The sequence below is a fragment of the Canis lupus genome, chromosome 10 (assembly GCF_011100685.1).
Source record: "Canis lupus familiaris isolate Mischka breed German Shepherd chromosome 10, alternate assembly UU_Cfam_GSD_1.0, whole genome shotgun sequence".
Lineage (NCBI taxonomy): Eukaryota > Metazoa > Chordata > Mammalia > Carnivora > Canidae > Canis > Canis lupus.
This window is the reverse complement of record NC_049231.1, coordinates 57,962,877-57,979,377: the sequence shown is the minus strand read 5'-3', so window position 1 is coordinate 57,979,377 and position 16,501 is coordinate 57,962,877. Positions and strand designations below refer to the sequence as shown.

Sequence of the window (16,501 nt, the reverse complement as noted above, 5' to 3'; positions counted from 1 at the left end):
TATGGATAGATGATGATAATGAAGATTACGTCAAATAGACAAATAAGGCTGAAAATAAAGAGATAAGGCAGGGAGGTGGAACACTCCCAAGACAAGGAATCAAGACACCTGGTTCTAGTCTTTGGCTCTGCCACGAACTAGGGTTAACTTGAACAAGTCATCTAAGCTCCAAGTTTCACAAAAGAGTTGGAACAGATGGTTGCAAAGATCCCCTTTTCCTTCCATTTCCTTTTCACCGTGATATTGAATACATCGATCTTAAATCAGATTGGAAAGTCCTTTCTGATCCTGCCATTCTTCCAACTGAGTTGAACAAATTCATGTTTTATAAGTTTTGGTCCTTTTAAAAACCATCTACATTTGAAGCATCTGTTTGAACAGAGTTAAAAAAAATACTTAAATCTAAGTAATATTCCTGTGATATCTCCCTTGTGGATATGTAAACTTTCAACCTCTTACCTTGAATAGAGTTTCCACATTTGCCCTATTTAATCAACAATAAAAGTCAGATATGTCATTCCCTATATTTTTTTGTGTGAGCAGCATACTATAAATTCCAAGTAGAAAGGGTTTGGCATTTTTTTGCCTTTTCACATTCTACACTGAGAAAGAAGTTAAAGATAGTTAAGCAAAATAATTTATGCCTTAAAATTCCTCAAAAAGCAGAGAGAAAACAATGTCCATTCCTTTTTAGGCTTTGGTCTCAGCAATTCCATTTGTATAGGATATGACATATTAATGGGAAAAAATAAAATATGTATTTCTAACATTATTACACATTTTTAAAATTTTAGATTTCAATGAGAACCTTTCAATGTTGTTTGAACCACTGCATCCTAAAAAGTTAATTTAAATATTTTCAAAGAGATGTCAAAACCCACTTTGTTATCTGTGATCCGTATCAAGATAGAAGATTAAGTATTCACAAAAGGACAGATAAGGAGGATTTTCTATTTTAATAAAAATCTAGAGTGAGGAAAAAATAATTCACAAAGGTAAAATAAAGTTGGAAAGTAGAACATAGAAATTCTAAAAGTCAACAAAATATTATGTAAAGATTCCAAACTGGCAAAAGTGGGAGAGTAATGATCCTGTTCTTTAAATTACATATTGAAATCAAATTACTAATTTACAGGGGGTATTTCTTTTCTAATTTTATGCTCCATAATGCAATCATCTTGAAACCCCATCAGTCTTGATTAGCCAAATGAAGTTTCCGGAAAAGCTAAGTTTGAAAGGAGAGGGAGGAACTTGTAGCTGAAAACAAAATAAAGCTTCACATCTGTGTCAGCATCTGAAGTTGCTCTGTAAGATCTGATAACTTGTTAGAAAGCAATCTTTTTTGCAAAGCAGTGGATTTACATCATATATTTTATTTCTCCAAGGAAATTTTAATTACTGGTTCCAATCATTTCTGATTGATTTGCTTTTTATTCATCCAAGGTATTCTCTGCTCTATGATGAAATCAAGCCTTCAATAAAATTCCAAAAATTTCAGAACAATTTACAAGCTCCAGATGACTGAAAGTGTTCTCATGTCGGTTTGGCATTCAGGAAGAGCATTTCACCAAATACATTCTGAAGAAGAATACATCTGGCACTCACTAAAATAAAGAACTCACCAATGACATACTTGAGGCAAATTAATGTCACATAAACTCAAATTTGCCAATATTTTCTGGGGCCAGAGCTGCAATCCAACTTCCATGTATTTCAATGAGTTCTCTTCTAAAGCACAAGCCATCAGTCACATGGCTTAATGTTTGGGGGATATTATAGCAATCAATTTAATAAATACACATTATTTTCTGTGTACAAGTTTATAGCAGTTTGTGTATGTGTGTGTCGAATGGGTGTATTAGAATAGACTTAGTATTTGCTGAAAGACCACTTACATTAGTCTTTTATCTTGGCCTGGTGTGGACTCCAAAAGACAAGTTAGAATCAAGGAATTTTAGCACTAAAAAAGTGTATTAGAAGCTATCTCTTCCAAGAACTTGTTTCAATAATGGGAAGTATATCAGAAATCCATATGTGTCTTAAAAAAAAAAAAGAAATCCATATGTGTATTCACCATGAGAATATTTTCACAAATAAGAACAGTAAACCTAGCTATTCAAAAATATTGAATTTTTAAATAAACATCAATTTGAAAGCAGCTCAAGAAAATAAATAACTCAATCAACATTATTCTTGAAAGGGTATGTTACACGGCTATCATTAGGCAGAGATCAATTTTTATCATGTCACTAAGAATACTAGTATTTAACAAATGAACTCTTTCTACAAAAGGCAAAGGCTTATACAGCCAATTCTGGCCTCAGTATTGGATTCTCTTTCAATAGCTTCATAAAGAAGTATACTTTTGCAAACCACTGGACCCAAATATTGTCTGGTTTGGCTACATGGCCAGAAGTTGTAGGCTAATTCTAAAATTCATGTCTCAGTCTCAAGAATGTCAGGGATACTCACCGTGGGTTCTTGCTAGGCACAGTTTGCCTGTACTTTAGTCAGCCACTGTTAGAACTGAACCACACTGACAGGACGTGTTTGATTCAGACATAGATTAAAGCATATTGGGACTTAGAGCACAACGCATGGTCATCAACATCTGTGAATCTCTTCTGAAATTGTAACTTTCCCCCCACCAAACAGATCTTCAAATCTTGAAAATCTCAGATTCCCTTGAGCTCATAGCAATTTAACAAAGTGAATTTATTGCAATCTCTAATTGCGGTCTGCGCAATCTATGACTCTAGGTTGGGTCTCTGTAGTCACATTACATTGAAGAAATAATCCATACTTATGCTCTGTCCCTGCAGTCCTAAATTCAGTTGATGGTAGGGAGGAAGTGACATAAAAGAGCATTTATGGCATGGGCTTTGGCACCAAACAGTCTGCTTTTGAACCTCTACTCTACTCTTCACTAGCTATATGACTAGGGCAAGTTACTAAACTGCTCTGTGCCTTAATTTCCTTTTTAATAAAATATGCATAATAATAGTGCTGCTGAGTTAACACATATAAACTGCTTACTATAGTTCCTGATACAGCATAAATAATACATAACTGTTAGCTATTGCTGTTTATTATCAGTAAAGAAATATAATTTTTAGCCATTCAAAATTCAGAATATTAGGTATCTCAGAGTCACTTATTCCCAAAATATTGTCACCTCAGGACATTGCTCAGTATGAGGCCACACATTTCCACGACTCAGTCATAAAACTGGAGTAGACTAAGTGTCCAGACCCTGCTTCTTCTAAATATCCCATAAACTACAAACGGTTATAAACAAAAATATGAAGATAATTTTCAACCTTAGTAACTTCTTTTATCTTATTGTACAGTGAATCTGATCTACTAAGCTCACGGCACAGACCCCTGAGTGATAGGTCCCTGGGATTAATAATAACAACAGCAGCAGTAACTATGTGCAAGGAACTATACTAAGGGCTTTACGTGCAATTTCTTATTTAATACTCATAAAAATTCTGCAAGATAGGAATCACCATTATCCCCATTTTCTATAAGAGAAAACTGAAGCCCAGAGAGTTTAAGTAACTTTCCCAGGATCATACAACCAGGGAGTAGCAATCAGGACTTGAACCCAGACTCTCCAGAATTCTATTCTTATGCCCACTGACCCTTCAGTAAGGGTTGTCTTAGGGTGTATTTATCAATTCTGACCCAGTAACTGTGGATATAGGAGATTTGATGTTATGACTAGCAGAGCCTGGCTCACATGCTTACCCATAGAGTCAGAGGAAAAATAAGCTCCATGCAAATCAACTGGATTGGAAATACTCTAGACCAAATCACAGTGTCTGGATTCAGGGATGGAAAGAATCAGCCAGCAGGATGCCTGGGTGGCTCAGCAGTTGGGTATCTGCCGTTGGCTCAGGGTGTGATCCTCGAGTTCCACATTAGGCTTCCTGCATGGAGTCTGCTTCTCCCTCTACCTATGTCTCTGCCTCTCTCCCTCTCTGTGTCTCTCATAAATAAATAAATAATCTTGAAGAAAGAAAAAAGAAGAAGAAAGAAAGAAAGAAAGAAAGAAAGAAAGAAAGAAAGAAAGAAAGAAAGAAAGAAAGAAAGAAAGAATCAGCCAGCAAAAGATATAATGAAATAAGGACTCAGGGAGTAGGCCTCAGCTCTCCCCCTGCCTTATAGCTCAGATGCTGGTCTACAGCCTTGACATCCCATGTAGAATGGGCTCCTTCCAGTCAAAGAAACATGGAATGATGGGCCTGTGTTCTTTGTATCCTCATTCTTATCAGCACATGGAAACAACTTAAGAAGACAATAATTGTGCCGCATTAGTAGGCCTGATAACCCGGTTTTGGGCTTTGACATTCTTGTTGTACTGGCACTGGGCCATTCCCCCTTATTTTTAGGGCCTATGAGTTTTCTCTTTTTGTATACTTACTTAGTGGCATTCTGTGGGCAGACCTGGTCATGGCCTATCACTGTAAGGGTTGGTTTCCCAAGGAAAGTCAGGATATTATTACCAGCAAAAGAGGGAATAGATGAGGAACCAGCAAAAACAAGGTAAAAAAAAATCAGGTAAATATAATAACTACAGTTATAAATGTTGTTACCCTGGTCAACATTTGTGCAGTTCTGTTTCAAAGAAGTTGAGTAACTGCCATGGTTATGTAGCTAGAGCATAGCAAAGTCCAGGCAAGAACTCCTGGCTACCTGTCCTATTTTTTTTCCCCACTACACAAACCTTTGAATTTGTGTAGAACTGAGGACTTTCCCAAAACACAGAACTGTCAGTGCAAAAACTGGAAAAGTCCTGGACAAATTGGGGTGAATTGATCTATTAAGCCCTATGTAACTGTTTCATCTTTGCTGCCTTTTTTGTTGAGTTCATTTTGGTTTTTGTTTAATGTTGTTTTTCTTTGTTTTTTACAGATTTCACTGTCTTCAATTGCCCACACATCAGTGAATATTCTTAATCAGGTTTTAACCACAGGATTTGTTGACTCCATGACTCAATTAATTAAAGAGTCTGTGGGTCCCTGAAACTTCTAATTATTCTCAGGGAATTTTTAAAAAGGGAAATATTAAAGAACATGTAATATAAATTCTTCTTTGCAATACATATGGTGTAATAGTCAGCAAACTAGGAAGCAGAGGGCCTCCTTATGAAAATTAGTCACTGGTTACTTTTCAGATCATATGAAGAGAGGCCAGAGTTGCCTTCTTGAATTAAAGGGAGCGTTCAAGTCTTAAATCTTTAAAAATCGCACACACATACAAAAATGCCAGGGGATGGTGGGGAGGAACTCACAAGCTGATCCAAGCAGAAGTGGCTGGAACACTCAGCTTGCCCAAGGACAGAAAGGCTGGGAATCTCTCCCAACAGCCTCTCCCAAAAAACACTCAGAGCCTTCTACTCTGGAGTGCAGGACACAAGCATAGCACATCACAAGGGCCAGAACTTCCAGAGTAGGAGGCTTCCTCATGCTAGCAGTGAGTACATTTTCTTCTGCAAGTAACTGAACACCTGACTTGGACCATTAGAAAATATATTACCTCACAAGACTGGAGTGTAGAGGTAGAACAGAGTCCACATTGCCTGATTTGGAAGTGCAACAATCAGGGCCACATTATGACTTTCATGATCCCTAGGCACTTTTGCCTTCATGGACCTCTTCCTCCACTTAAAAAAAAAAAAAAAAAAAAGTATTTCATAGACTGCAATGGTATGGTATTAAGACATTTAATTCAGGCTGGATGAAATTTTTTTCCTCTGACTTTATAAGAAAATAAAACTTTGTGGAGAACATCTAAAAGTATCATGGTTCCTAGGACCAGTCAGTCCCATGAAAAATCTATCAAGGACGTAGGTTCCATCCATGTGTGGGCCATTCACAGATTGTACCACCTTCCAGATCAGGCTGTCTTACCTCCAGGTGGTAATATGGTTGCCAGTGGTGACTGAAGCAAAGGGCTCCATTGTTGCCCTCTACTGCAAGCTTAAAAAACCTTTCCCCTAAATCTGGAAATGAAGTACTTCCTTTGAGTTCTGATTAATTTGAAGTGGGACAATAACCTACCCCTGAATCAGTAGCCCAAGAATGCCATTAACTAATTTCACTATTTTTCAACTAGTAAAGAAATACCCTATCGTCAGAAATAGGAAGGATGGGGTGCCTGAGTGGCTCATTTGAGTGTCTGACTCTTGACTTCAGCTCAGGTCATGATCTCAGGGTCATGAGATTGAGCCCCATGTCAGGCTCCTCGCTGGGCATAGAGCCTGCTTAAGATTCTCTCCCTGCCTCTCCCCTTACCCCCTACCCTTCTTCTCTCTCTAAAAAAAAAAAAAAAAAAAAAAAAAATTAATTTAATGAGATATTCACAAAAGAAGATATATTGATGGACAATAAAGAAATTAAAAAATGCTCAATATAATTAAAAATGAGATCAGTGTAAAATAAAACCACTAATGAGATGTTACTTATTTACCCACCATAACAGCTAACTCTAGAAATGACTGACAATACCAGGTATTGGCAAGGATGTGGAGCAAATGGAATCTCACATGTTGCTGGTAGGAATGTAAAATGGTACAATCACTTTGGGAAACACTTTGGCACTTTCTTTTAAAGTTAAACATATCCTTACCACATAGCCCAGTAGTTCCTCTCCTAAGTATTTACCTAAAAGAAAGGAAACCATGTATCCACACAAAAATTTCTACATGAATGTCCATGACAGCTTTATTCATAAACAGTCCAAATATTTATCAACAAGTGAACAGGTAAAAAAAAAAAGTCAGGGTATATTCATATATTGAAATAACATCAGCAATAAAAAGGAGTGGATTTCTGACGTAAGGATACATCTCAAAAGCATGCTAAGTGAGGGAAGCCAGATATGAAAGAGTACATACTCTAGGATCCATCTATATGAATTTCTGCTGAGAAAAAAAAAAAAACTGCAGGGAGACCAATTAGGAGGTTACTGTAATAATCCATGTGGAAGATGCTGGTTGCTCAGACCAGGGTGTTAACAAAAGAAGAGATGGAGAGTGGATATATTTTGAAGATGGAGCCAAGAGAATTTTCTGAAGAACTGAATGCAAAGTGTATGAAAAAAAAGAGAAATCAAGGGTGACTCACGATCTTGGAGCTGAGAAAACTGAAAAAAATGAAATTGCTGTTAATTGAGATGGTGAAGCAGGTGGATGGAGAAGGCTGGGAGAGAGAGTAAGACTCAGCAGACCTAAGTCTGAAATGCCCATTAGGTGTACAGATGAAGATAACAATGTCAACAGTTGGATATTCAGGCAGGAAGAGTTCCAGGCTGGAGATAGAAATTTGGGAGTTTCAACCCACTTTTTCAGGGGCTAGTGCTGAGGATAGAATTTTTTTAAAAATGAGAAGAAAGTGTCTGGGTAGATTTTTTTACTATACAAAGACAAAGTTCTTCTCTCTCTCTCTCTCTCTCTCTCTCTCTCTTTTTAAAAAAAGTTTGGAGGTCTTTAATGACTAAGAATACAAACTTATTTGAATTTTGGTGGATAAAAATCTTCAATACTAAAAAATAAAATAAAAATAAAATTTAAAAAATCTTCAATACTATTAGCAAAATCCCACATACTTATGTAAGGTTCAGGGCCATGAAGCTCCTTTGATCTTGCCCAATATTGTATGGCTTGCAACCAATCTGGCAAGGTCTAAACAACCCACTGCATACCCCAGAGATAAGGAGAGAGGCCTCCACCCAACAAACAGCCTCTCTGTCTTGCAGTGTCTACCACCTTCTTCCCTGGTGGCCAGCAGAAAAGGGAAAGGAGCTGATCCTCTCTCTCCCACCCTCTCTGTATCTCATTCCAGGTCAAGGTCCTTAGCACCTTCAGTTGGCACATTGTCTCATTCATGAAGCTGTATTTGGCTGTTTGCTTCCTAGAAGACATGACTGAGTTGGAAGCAAACTATTAATCTGACTGTAGAGTTGGAGCCTTCAGAGATAACAGCAATCTGTGTGGTATGATTTGAAGAAGCCAGAAATTGTTTTTTTTTTTTTTTTTCTCTCTCTCTCCAGATTCTGGAAATTCCACCATTAGTATGAAAGGTGAAAGTGAAATGCCCAACTTTCAATAACCAGTCCTGGGGGACTCCCGTGAGCAAACCGGTGGACAGAAGAGAAGCAGCAGGTAAGAAAAAGGGCCCATCAACAGGAGAGGTTTGTGAGCCCCAAAACAAACCTGACCTCACAATGTCGTTAGCCTGAGCTATCCTTGGCTCATTGCCCCTCCTAGCACATAGTAGGTCAAGAACGTTTGTTGAATGAACGGATTCTCTTTTTTCCTACATTTGAGGAAGCAGACCTCAAATCATAAAACCCATAAATAAAGCGTTTGAAAGAAAGGGCAAAAGAACCGGTTCAATGAGTGCGGTTAATTCGCTGTCCTAGGATCCACTTATTGGGGAAAAAAAAAAAAAAAAGTTAAAGCAATTTCTCAGGACCCTGAGCGGCTGTCTCTGTCTCTCTCTTTGGAGAGACGTGTCCCCTGTCCCCAGCACGGCACCGGACACTGTCTGGAAGGCTGGAGCATCACCAGGGTTGATTCGAACCCAAGACCTCCAGTGCCCAGCGTGCCGTCCTCGGCCCGGGCCCTGGGGGGGCGCGCGGACCCGGCTGCGCAGAGCGCTCCCCGCGGGGCCTGCGGCGCCGGGCTCGGGCCTCGCGCCTCCCTCAGCTCCCTCCCCGCCCCCCTCCGCCCTCCCCCTTGCCCTCCCCTTCTCCTCCTCCTCCTCCTCCGCCTGGTCCCGCCGCCGCGGCCGCCGCCAGACCTCGCCCGTCCGGACCCACCGGGCTGCGCTCCCCCGCGCTCTCCCGCCGCCGCCCCGGCCCGCAGAGCAGCGCGGCCGCGCAGGTAGGAGCCCCGGCCGCGCGCGGGGACGCCGGGGGGGGCGGGGGGTGCCGGGCCGTGCGGGGCCCCCGGGCGGGGAGCGCGGCGGAGGTGCGCGTCCGGGACCGTGTGTGGGCGCGGGCGAGCCCGGGGTGACAGCTGCCGGGATGGGCACGGGTGTGCGCGCCGGGCCGGCCGCCGGCTCCCAGGTTTCGAGCGCTCCGGGGGCGCGAGGTACGAGCCTCGAGCCGCACCTGGATTCCAGGGCCGCTGGCTGCACGCGAGCGCGGCGGCTCCGGGGCTGCAGCCTGGGTCTGGCTGCAGGCACGGGGAGCTCACCCCCCGGGGGCGCCAGGCCGCCGCCCGCACACCACTGCGCACCACTGCGCACCACTGCCTCGGCTTCGGACCCGGCGCAGCCCGAGCCTGAAGGCGGCGTGTCGGGCACCGGAGGGACTAAAAAGCCCCCCGGGGGGCGGGGGGGAGGCGAGCGGGCGCTCCGGGCTGCTCCTCCGCGCAACCTGGGGCTTCCGCACAGAGCTGCGCGCAGAAATGCCCATTTGGGAGTTTGTTCTGGGGGATGTGAGAAGGAACCCTGGAGGGCAGGTATTCCACTAGGGGAGGAGGTTGCCCTTTGAGTTTTGTTTAAAAAAAAAAAAAAAGTTTGAAGCCAGGGTAATTCATACTGGTTCATGGGTATTTTTGCTGAGCTGTGCGAGGAACTTCAGGAGCCGGAGGTGAGCATACAGGGAGAGCCTTAATATTTCAAGGAATCCGAGGCTTGCCCCTCCACCTCCTCTGTGTGTGTGCATGTGTGTCTGTGTCTCTGTCTCTTACACACACACACACACACACACACACACGCACGCACATGCACCATCTCCTTTGAAATTCTTTCCCTTCCACCCCCTTGCTGGAGCCTGTTGTGAAGGTGCAGTATAAAATGCCCGCTGAATATCCTTTGTATATGTTCAGCGCAGCTGGATGGAGTAAAGTGAAATGTAATTCTGCAGCCGTTTTACAGGCTTTGCTGCCTCATTTGGCCCAGGGAAGGTTGGGAGGGGGGAGAGGGGGGGAATGAGAAAGTAGATTGGAAACTGGGTATAAGGGAACCTCAGCCTCTCCCTCCTGCCCTTCCTTGCTTGTTTCTGCACAGCTACGGTTTTGTTATTTCTCCAGCAGCAGATACTAAGCATCAGTTTGTCCTTTGTTTTCTTTGAGATTCACGATGTTGAAAGCCCTTTTCCTAACTATGATGACTCTGGCGCTGGTCAAGTCACAGGACACCGAAGAAACCATCACATACACGGTAAGGGGCGATGGAATTTGAGATAAGTGTGGTTCAGCGGGATTCTGTGACACAAGGGGGACTTTATCCATTCCTGCCAGTGTATGTGGGCTGTAGGCTGTAGAGGGTAATAAATTAAACAACGCTTTAGTAGGATTCACATTTAAGATTTGTTTAAATCACTCGTGGTCCCTCCAAAAGTTCTTTTAGATCACCAATTGAGATAGGGACTGAAACTTAATGATTTCTGCAAGACTCAAAAAGGAGACCCTTTAAAAACAAGAACTAAAGTAAGCTACAGGTTTCCAACACATTTAATAAATGAATGAGGATAAGAATTGGAAAGCCTGGATTCCTATATGCATGCAGATAAAACCAAAACTTGCAGAGTAAGACAAGTCCAATAAGAACATACACTACAGGGGATCCTTGGGTGACTCAGCCATTTAGTGCCTTCCTTCGGCCCAGGGCATGATACTGGCTGGACCTTCCGGATGGGGATCAAGTCCTGCAACAGACTCCCTGCATGGAGCCTGCTTCTCCCTCTGCCTGTGTCTGCCTCTCTGTGTCTCTCATGCATAAATAAATAAAACCTTAAAAAAAAAAAAACATACACTACAAAAGCACATACCTCATTTGTGTATGTGACTTATGTTCTCATGTAAATGGCCCTTATTAAACTTATAAAGACTATATATTCAGTTATGGTATAACTGATAATTCATATACATGCCCTTCAGGTAAAATTTACGTGCTACCAGGATGCAGTATTGGCTAACGTGGTCTTAAAATACATTGTGTGGGGGATCCCTGAGTGGCTCAGTGGTTTAGCACCTGCCTTCGGCCCATGGCATGGTCCTGGAGTCCTGGGATCGAGTCCCACTTCGGGCTCCCTGCATGGAGCCTGCTTCTCCCTGCTTCTCTGCCTATTTCTCTGCCTCTCTCTCTGTGTCTCTCATGAATAAATAAAATCTTTTAAGAAATTTAAAAATAAAATAAAATGCATTGTGTGAAATTTGGTTTTGCATTTTCTAATTAATTTGCAATTTTTAATTAATTGCATCTGATTATTTCCAAGTAATATTTGACTAATTAGTTGATTGCATGGAAATAAGCAATGTTAATAAAATATTGAAAACTCATCAGACCCATCCTATTATCAGGAATGGATGTGGCGAAAACAGGTGACAGTACTTACCTCACTTCCAGTGAGTTTGTTTGCACCTCTGCTTTGTGTTTTCTTTTGTTTGTTCGTTTTTGTTTTGTGTTTTCTAGTCTTTAACCGGTGTTGTGAGGCAAGTGACATTTGTCCTGGATCAGAATATGAAAAACATATTTTTCTACTTGCTCCCAATTTAAAATTAAGTAATCCTACTCAAAAGAATGTGAAAAATTTTTGAAAATAAAACTCCTAAAAGTGAGCTAATGTCAATTACTGATAATAAACATTATCTCACTTTTCGGTATCCTATTATCCCTAGAATGTTAATATTCATCTGGAAAATGTTCCTTGTTGTTGTTCAGATCAACTATAAATCAAATCGGGCTTCACATAAATATTTTGTTAACTTAATGATAAATATAGTTGCTTCCTTTGCTGAAGATAAATAAAGCATGAGAAATGAATACATGTGTTGTTTATCTTCAAATGAGAATGTTTTATTATTCAGGCTAAACTTACTACCTTCTTAGATAAAATTAAATTAACTACCCATTTTTATATTTATCCAATAAAATATTTTATTGCTTTTAGAATTGCCTGTCTTATACCCCCTTTTCTTTCGTTCATCAACTAAATCACATTCATCTTTAGCAGAGAAAGGTCACTGTGCATTAAACACTATAGTTTTAGACCACTAACTAGGATTCATTATTATTATAGCAGATTTTCCAGATATGACATCCTTTTTGTTCTAAAATTAGGTCTGTTTTCTCTTCAACTGGGTATGACCTATAATTCATGGTTAAAGAATAAGATGTAACTACTTTGTGAGTACCCCATTGTGGAGACATTAGCTCCTTTCATTTTCACAGCAAAGTATGAGGTAAGTGGTATCATCTTCCTTTCACCAATAGCAGACCTGAATATCAAAGAGAGCATCTAACTTGCTGAAGGCTACACAGCCAGCAAGTGGTGAAGCTAAACTCAGCCTATGCTTGTTTAATAACAGGCCTATATTAAATGTACTGGAACTAAATACCTAAAACAATCTGCATATTTTCTCTAGCTAGCTAGCTAGCATACAGATTATTCAAAGTGAACTGTCATTGTGCCTGGCTTGAAAGATACTTTTTGGAAGATTGAGCTCATATCCATGAGACAGCCTCATATTCCCCTTCCATTTTAAAGTTAGGGTCCATTCAGCCATTTCCTTGCCAAGTAGCTGCCATGTACATAAGCATTTCTTACCACCAGCAAAATTTAAGTTTGTTTACTAAGAAAACTCAGACCTTCACCTCAGGGAATTTGCCCCAGGAAAATACTGTTGAGAACTACAAAGTTCCTAAGCAAGTACAAATCATATATACTATACAAGTTGCTAAAGAGATAGAAAAGCAAGTAAATAATTAATGTCAGTACTGGATGGGGAAAAGTCGAGTTCTAGGCTGAATCTTGAAAGAAGTAATGATGTCAGACTAATCCAGAAAGGCTAAAGGGGCACCTCAATCAGAGAAAGTGTCATGATCAAAGTCTAGAGGTAAAAATAACCAAGACACGTTGAGGAGATGACCAGGTTAGATGGGCTGGAGCTAGGTAGTGCGGGGAACCTGAAGATGACAGAAGTGGGAGTTGAGAGGTCTGCAAGCAATGTGAGCTCTTAAATGTGGGAGTAACATAATCAAGAGAGCAAGAAAGATTGCTGTGGAGGCTGTGTGTGGGGCACAGAGACATGGAGGACACCCAAGCAGCCTTGGCCATGCTTGAAGCCAGGAAGGCTTACACCGGTGTGGTAGGTATAGACATGGACACAAAGTCAGCAGAGCTTGAAGGAACACAATTGGAAAAGTCAGTGTGGGTGTTAGGATTATAATCCAGGGTCCCAAGAAAGGTAGTAGTGCCTTGGACAAGTGGGAGAAACTAGAAAGAATTAGCCTAGGAGATAAAGTGAGTTTAGTTTTCACCCTGAGAAGTTTCAGATATATCGCTAAAATATTTAAACTGAGCTCCCCGTCTCCATTCAGCTATTTACTTGCCAAGCATCTGTTGTGTGTGTAAGCAACTCTCAGCTCTATTAAAAGGATTCAAGTGTATTTGTTCACTCTACTTTTTGCTCAATCTTTCGTGAAGCGTCTTTCTCAAATCTGCATCTGGTCAAATATTTTCCTTAAAAATGCTTTAGGGACAAAATAATCAATTAAAAAAACTATTCTGGGGCTTCATCACCTATAGCTGCGTTTCTCAAGAAGTAGCCTGTAGGCAACCTGTGTTAGAATCACCTGGGATGCTTGTTAGGAATTCAGATTCCAAGCCTCCTACCTACACCTACAGAATCTGATCCTTTGGGTCTACGTTCATGGACATTCAAGGTAGGAATTGATTCCTGCCTGTCCCTCTAACTGCATCCCCCCACCCAGACTATTTGCAACTCCTTCTCTCTTTAGCAATGTTGCACCTTTGCTCACATGGTCCCTCATCCTAGAATTCCCACATTTCCCTGGGAAGAGCCTGTAAGGCCCAATTCACTTGTGGCCTCTCTCATGAAGCCTTCTCTTGCACCCTGTTATACCCCCACACAGCCCTGGACAGAGTCCATCACTCCTTCCACATGCATGCTTGTGTCACAGCACCTGACATCTTACTCCAACTTGTCTACCTCTCTGTCTCCTCTTCTGATCTGTGAGCCACTTGAGGATGAGGACAAGGCCTTCATGACTTTTGCATACCCAGGGAACAGAATGGTGCCTTGTAGGAAAAGGTACTCACCAGATGGTTTGTTCAGTGAGTGAACTAGAAAGGACCTGTAGCAACTGAAGCTAGGAGGCAGGCCAGGGTGTGAGTAGGAGGCTCGAGACTCAGCTGAATAGGAATAAGGAAAGGCAGGTGCTAAAATGCTCCAAAAGAATTAAGAGAGGAAGGGAAGGGTCAAGGGCTGATAAAAGGAACTTGGTTGAATTTTTTTTTTAATGTAAAATGTATAATGTGGGAGAAGGGCAAATAAAGCAAAAAGGACATTCAGAGAGTTTAGAGAAGATCAGTATTGAGTCAGAGAAAAGAATTCTGAGATGGTGACGGGCAACTGTACCAAATACAACACAAGTGTTAAGGCAGCTGGTGATTGAGAACGGAACCCTGAAGTGGTCCAATGCACAGCTTTGTCCGAAGGAAGGAAGAAGGGAGGAAAGCTGGGAAGGAAGGAAGGAAAGAGGATAGGAAGGAAGGAAGGAAGGAAGGAAGGAAGGAAGGAAGGAAGGAAGGAAGGAAGGAAGGAAGGAAGGAACGAACCACGAGAACTACCCATCTCATCATCTATCTAGGACTCTAGAGCAAAACTTGTTGCCATAGAATGCAGCTTTTAGAGTGACTTCTTAGGAAGCGGATATGCCAATTAACTGTCTCCTGGTCCCATCTTTGATGTTTTCTTCACAGCAATGCACAGATGGATATGAGTGGGATCCTGTAAGACAGCAGTGCAAAGGTGAGCCAACTTCAAAGACTTCCCACCTGAACATAGCTCTCTGTCTCCATCTCATGTTACTCCTCCTGTCCTGTTTGTATTTTACCAAAAAGGCATGAACATATTTTTACATGTTCAGATTTCCCTCTAAGAAGATTCCTGATTTATTTTATTGCTGACCACAGATATTGATGAATGTGACATTGTCCCAGACGCTTGCAAAGGTGGGATGAAATGTGTCAACCACTACGGAGGATACCTCTGCCTTCCTAAAACAGCCCAGATTATTGTCAATAATGAACAACCTCAACAAGAAACACCTGCAGCGGAGGGCGTGGGTGCAGCAGCCAATGCAGCCGCCGCGTCTGGGACAGGCACCGGGACCGTGGCAGCCAGTGGCATGGCCACCTAGTGGGGTGATGCCCGGCGGTGGCTTCGTTGCCAGTGCTGCCGCCGTGGCAGGCCCTGAAGTGCAGACTGGCCGAAATAATTTTGTCATCCGGCGGAACCCAGCTGACCCTCAGCGCATCCCCTCCAACCCTTCTCACCGGATCCAGTGTGCAACGGGCTACGAACAGAGTGAGCATAACGTGTGCCAAGGTAAGCATGATTTATGTTAACGAGAATGTTCTGATCCCAGTGCACCTCGGGGTGAGGATGATAACAGCTCGCCTTTACTGAGAAGCTTCCCACATCTCACAGTTGTGCTGAGTGCTTTGCCTGAATTATCATTTAATCATTGCAAAAATCCTAAAAGATGGTTGCTGCCTGTATGGTCCTCATTTTATAAATGAGGAAGCAGTGGCTCAGAGAGGTCATCAGTGATTGTCAACCTTAGCTGCACTTATCTATCTGCAGCCACTTGGGAGCTTCTAAACTTCTCCATCTCCAAGCCACACCCCAGCCCCATTAAATAACGGTCTCTAGGGGTGAGTTCTGGGCACTGGTATTTTTTAAAGCTCCTCACAGTGGTTCCAGCAGACAGCCAAGTTTGAGCACCAGGGCCCACACAGGTGGTGAGAGCAGAACTAGCCTCCAAACCCAGGCATCAGAAGGAGCAGTCAGGTTATTCATTTGGAATTTGAAATTGTGCTGTCAAGCTACTCCATAAATGTCCACCTTTGGGTTCTCAAACTTTCTTTTCATTGCACTTGCCACTAATTTATTTTTCTCGCTGAGGAATAAAGAAACGGGATTTCTGTTTCTTGTTACCTTTGCAGGAATCTCCCCTACTCACATTTATATCTTGTTAAGTCCTCATCTGAGTACATTTTGCTTGTATCACTTGCACCATGGCACCATCTGCTTGGACTTTTCTGTTTATTTTAACAAGGAGTACACATCACTGTGTATTCTAGAAACAGCTGTAGACTCATGCTAGCAAAATGATAAGAATCTTGGGCTTTGAAGATGTGTAGGATATTAGCTAACTAGACTGTGCTTAGAGATTTTGTTTCCCTTTTCCTATTTAGCAAACCCTTTCAGATCTGCCTAGTGTGGAGCTTGTTACTGAAATGGGCCATAGGAGCCCCCGACTCCTTTTTTCACCACCAGAGGCTGACAGAGTAGATCCCATATGACACCACAGGTGCCTGGTACACACTGGCCCATAGAAAGGGTCCAGTTCTTACCTTCTACCTGTGCATAAGTGAGGAAGAGATCACTTTCCTCCCTCAATACTAAGGGGTTGAATCAGGATCACCTAAGTAAAGGAAGCATCTTCTGTGT

At 42.0% G+C, this 16,501-nt stretch overlaps 1 protein-coding gene across 1 annotated transcript in view; it reads left to right on the top strand.

The window, feature by feature from the left end:
• Positions 1 to 8,786: 8,786 nt before the first annotated feature.
• The window catches only part of EFEMP1 (EGF containing fibulin extracellular matrix protein 1), a 61,417-nt gene continuing 53,702 nt past the window's right edge, over positions 8,787 to 16,501 (top strand). Inside the window, 5 exon segments of the mRNA XM_038551301.1 lie at positions 8,787 to 8,893; positions 10,091 to 10,178; positions 14,746 to 14,794; positions 14,959 to 15,182; positions 15,184 to 15,373. Of these exon segments, the coding sequence (XP_038407229.1) occupies positions 10,098 to 10,178; positions 14,746 to 14,794; positions 14,959 to 15,182; positions 15,184 to 15,373 (544 nt within the window). The 5' untranslated portion in view covers positions 8,787 to 8,893; positions 10,091 to 10,097.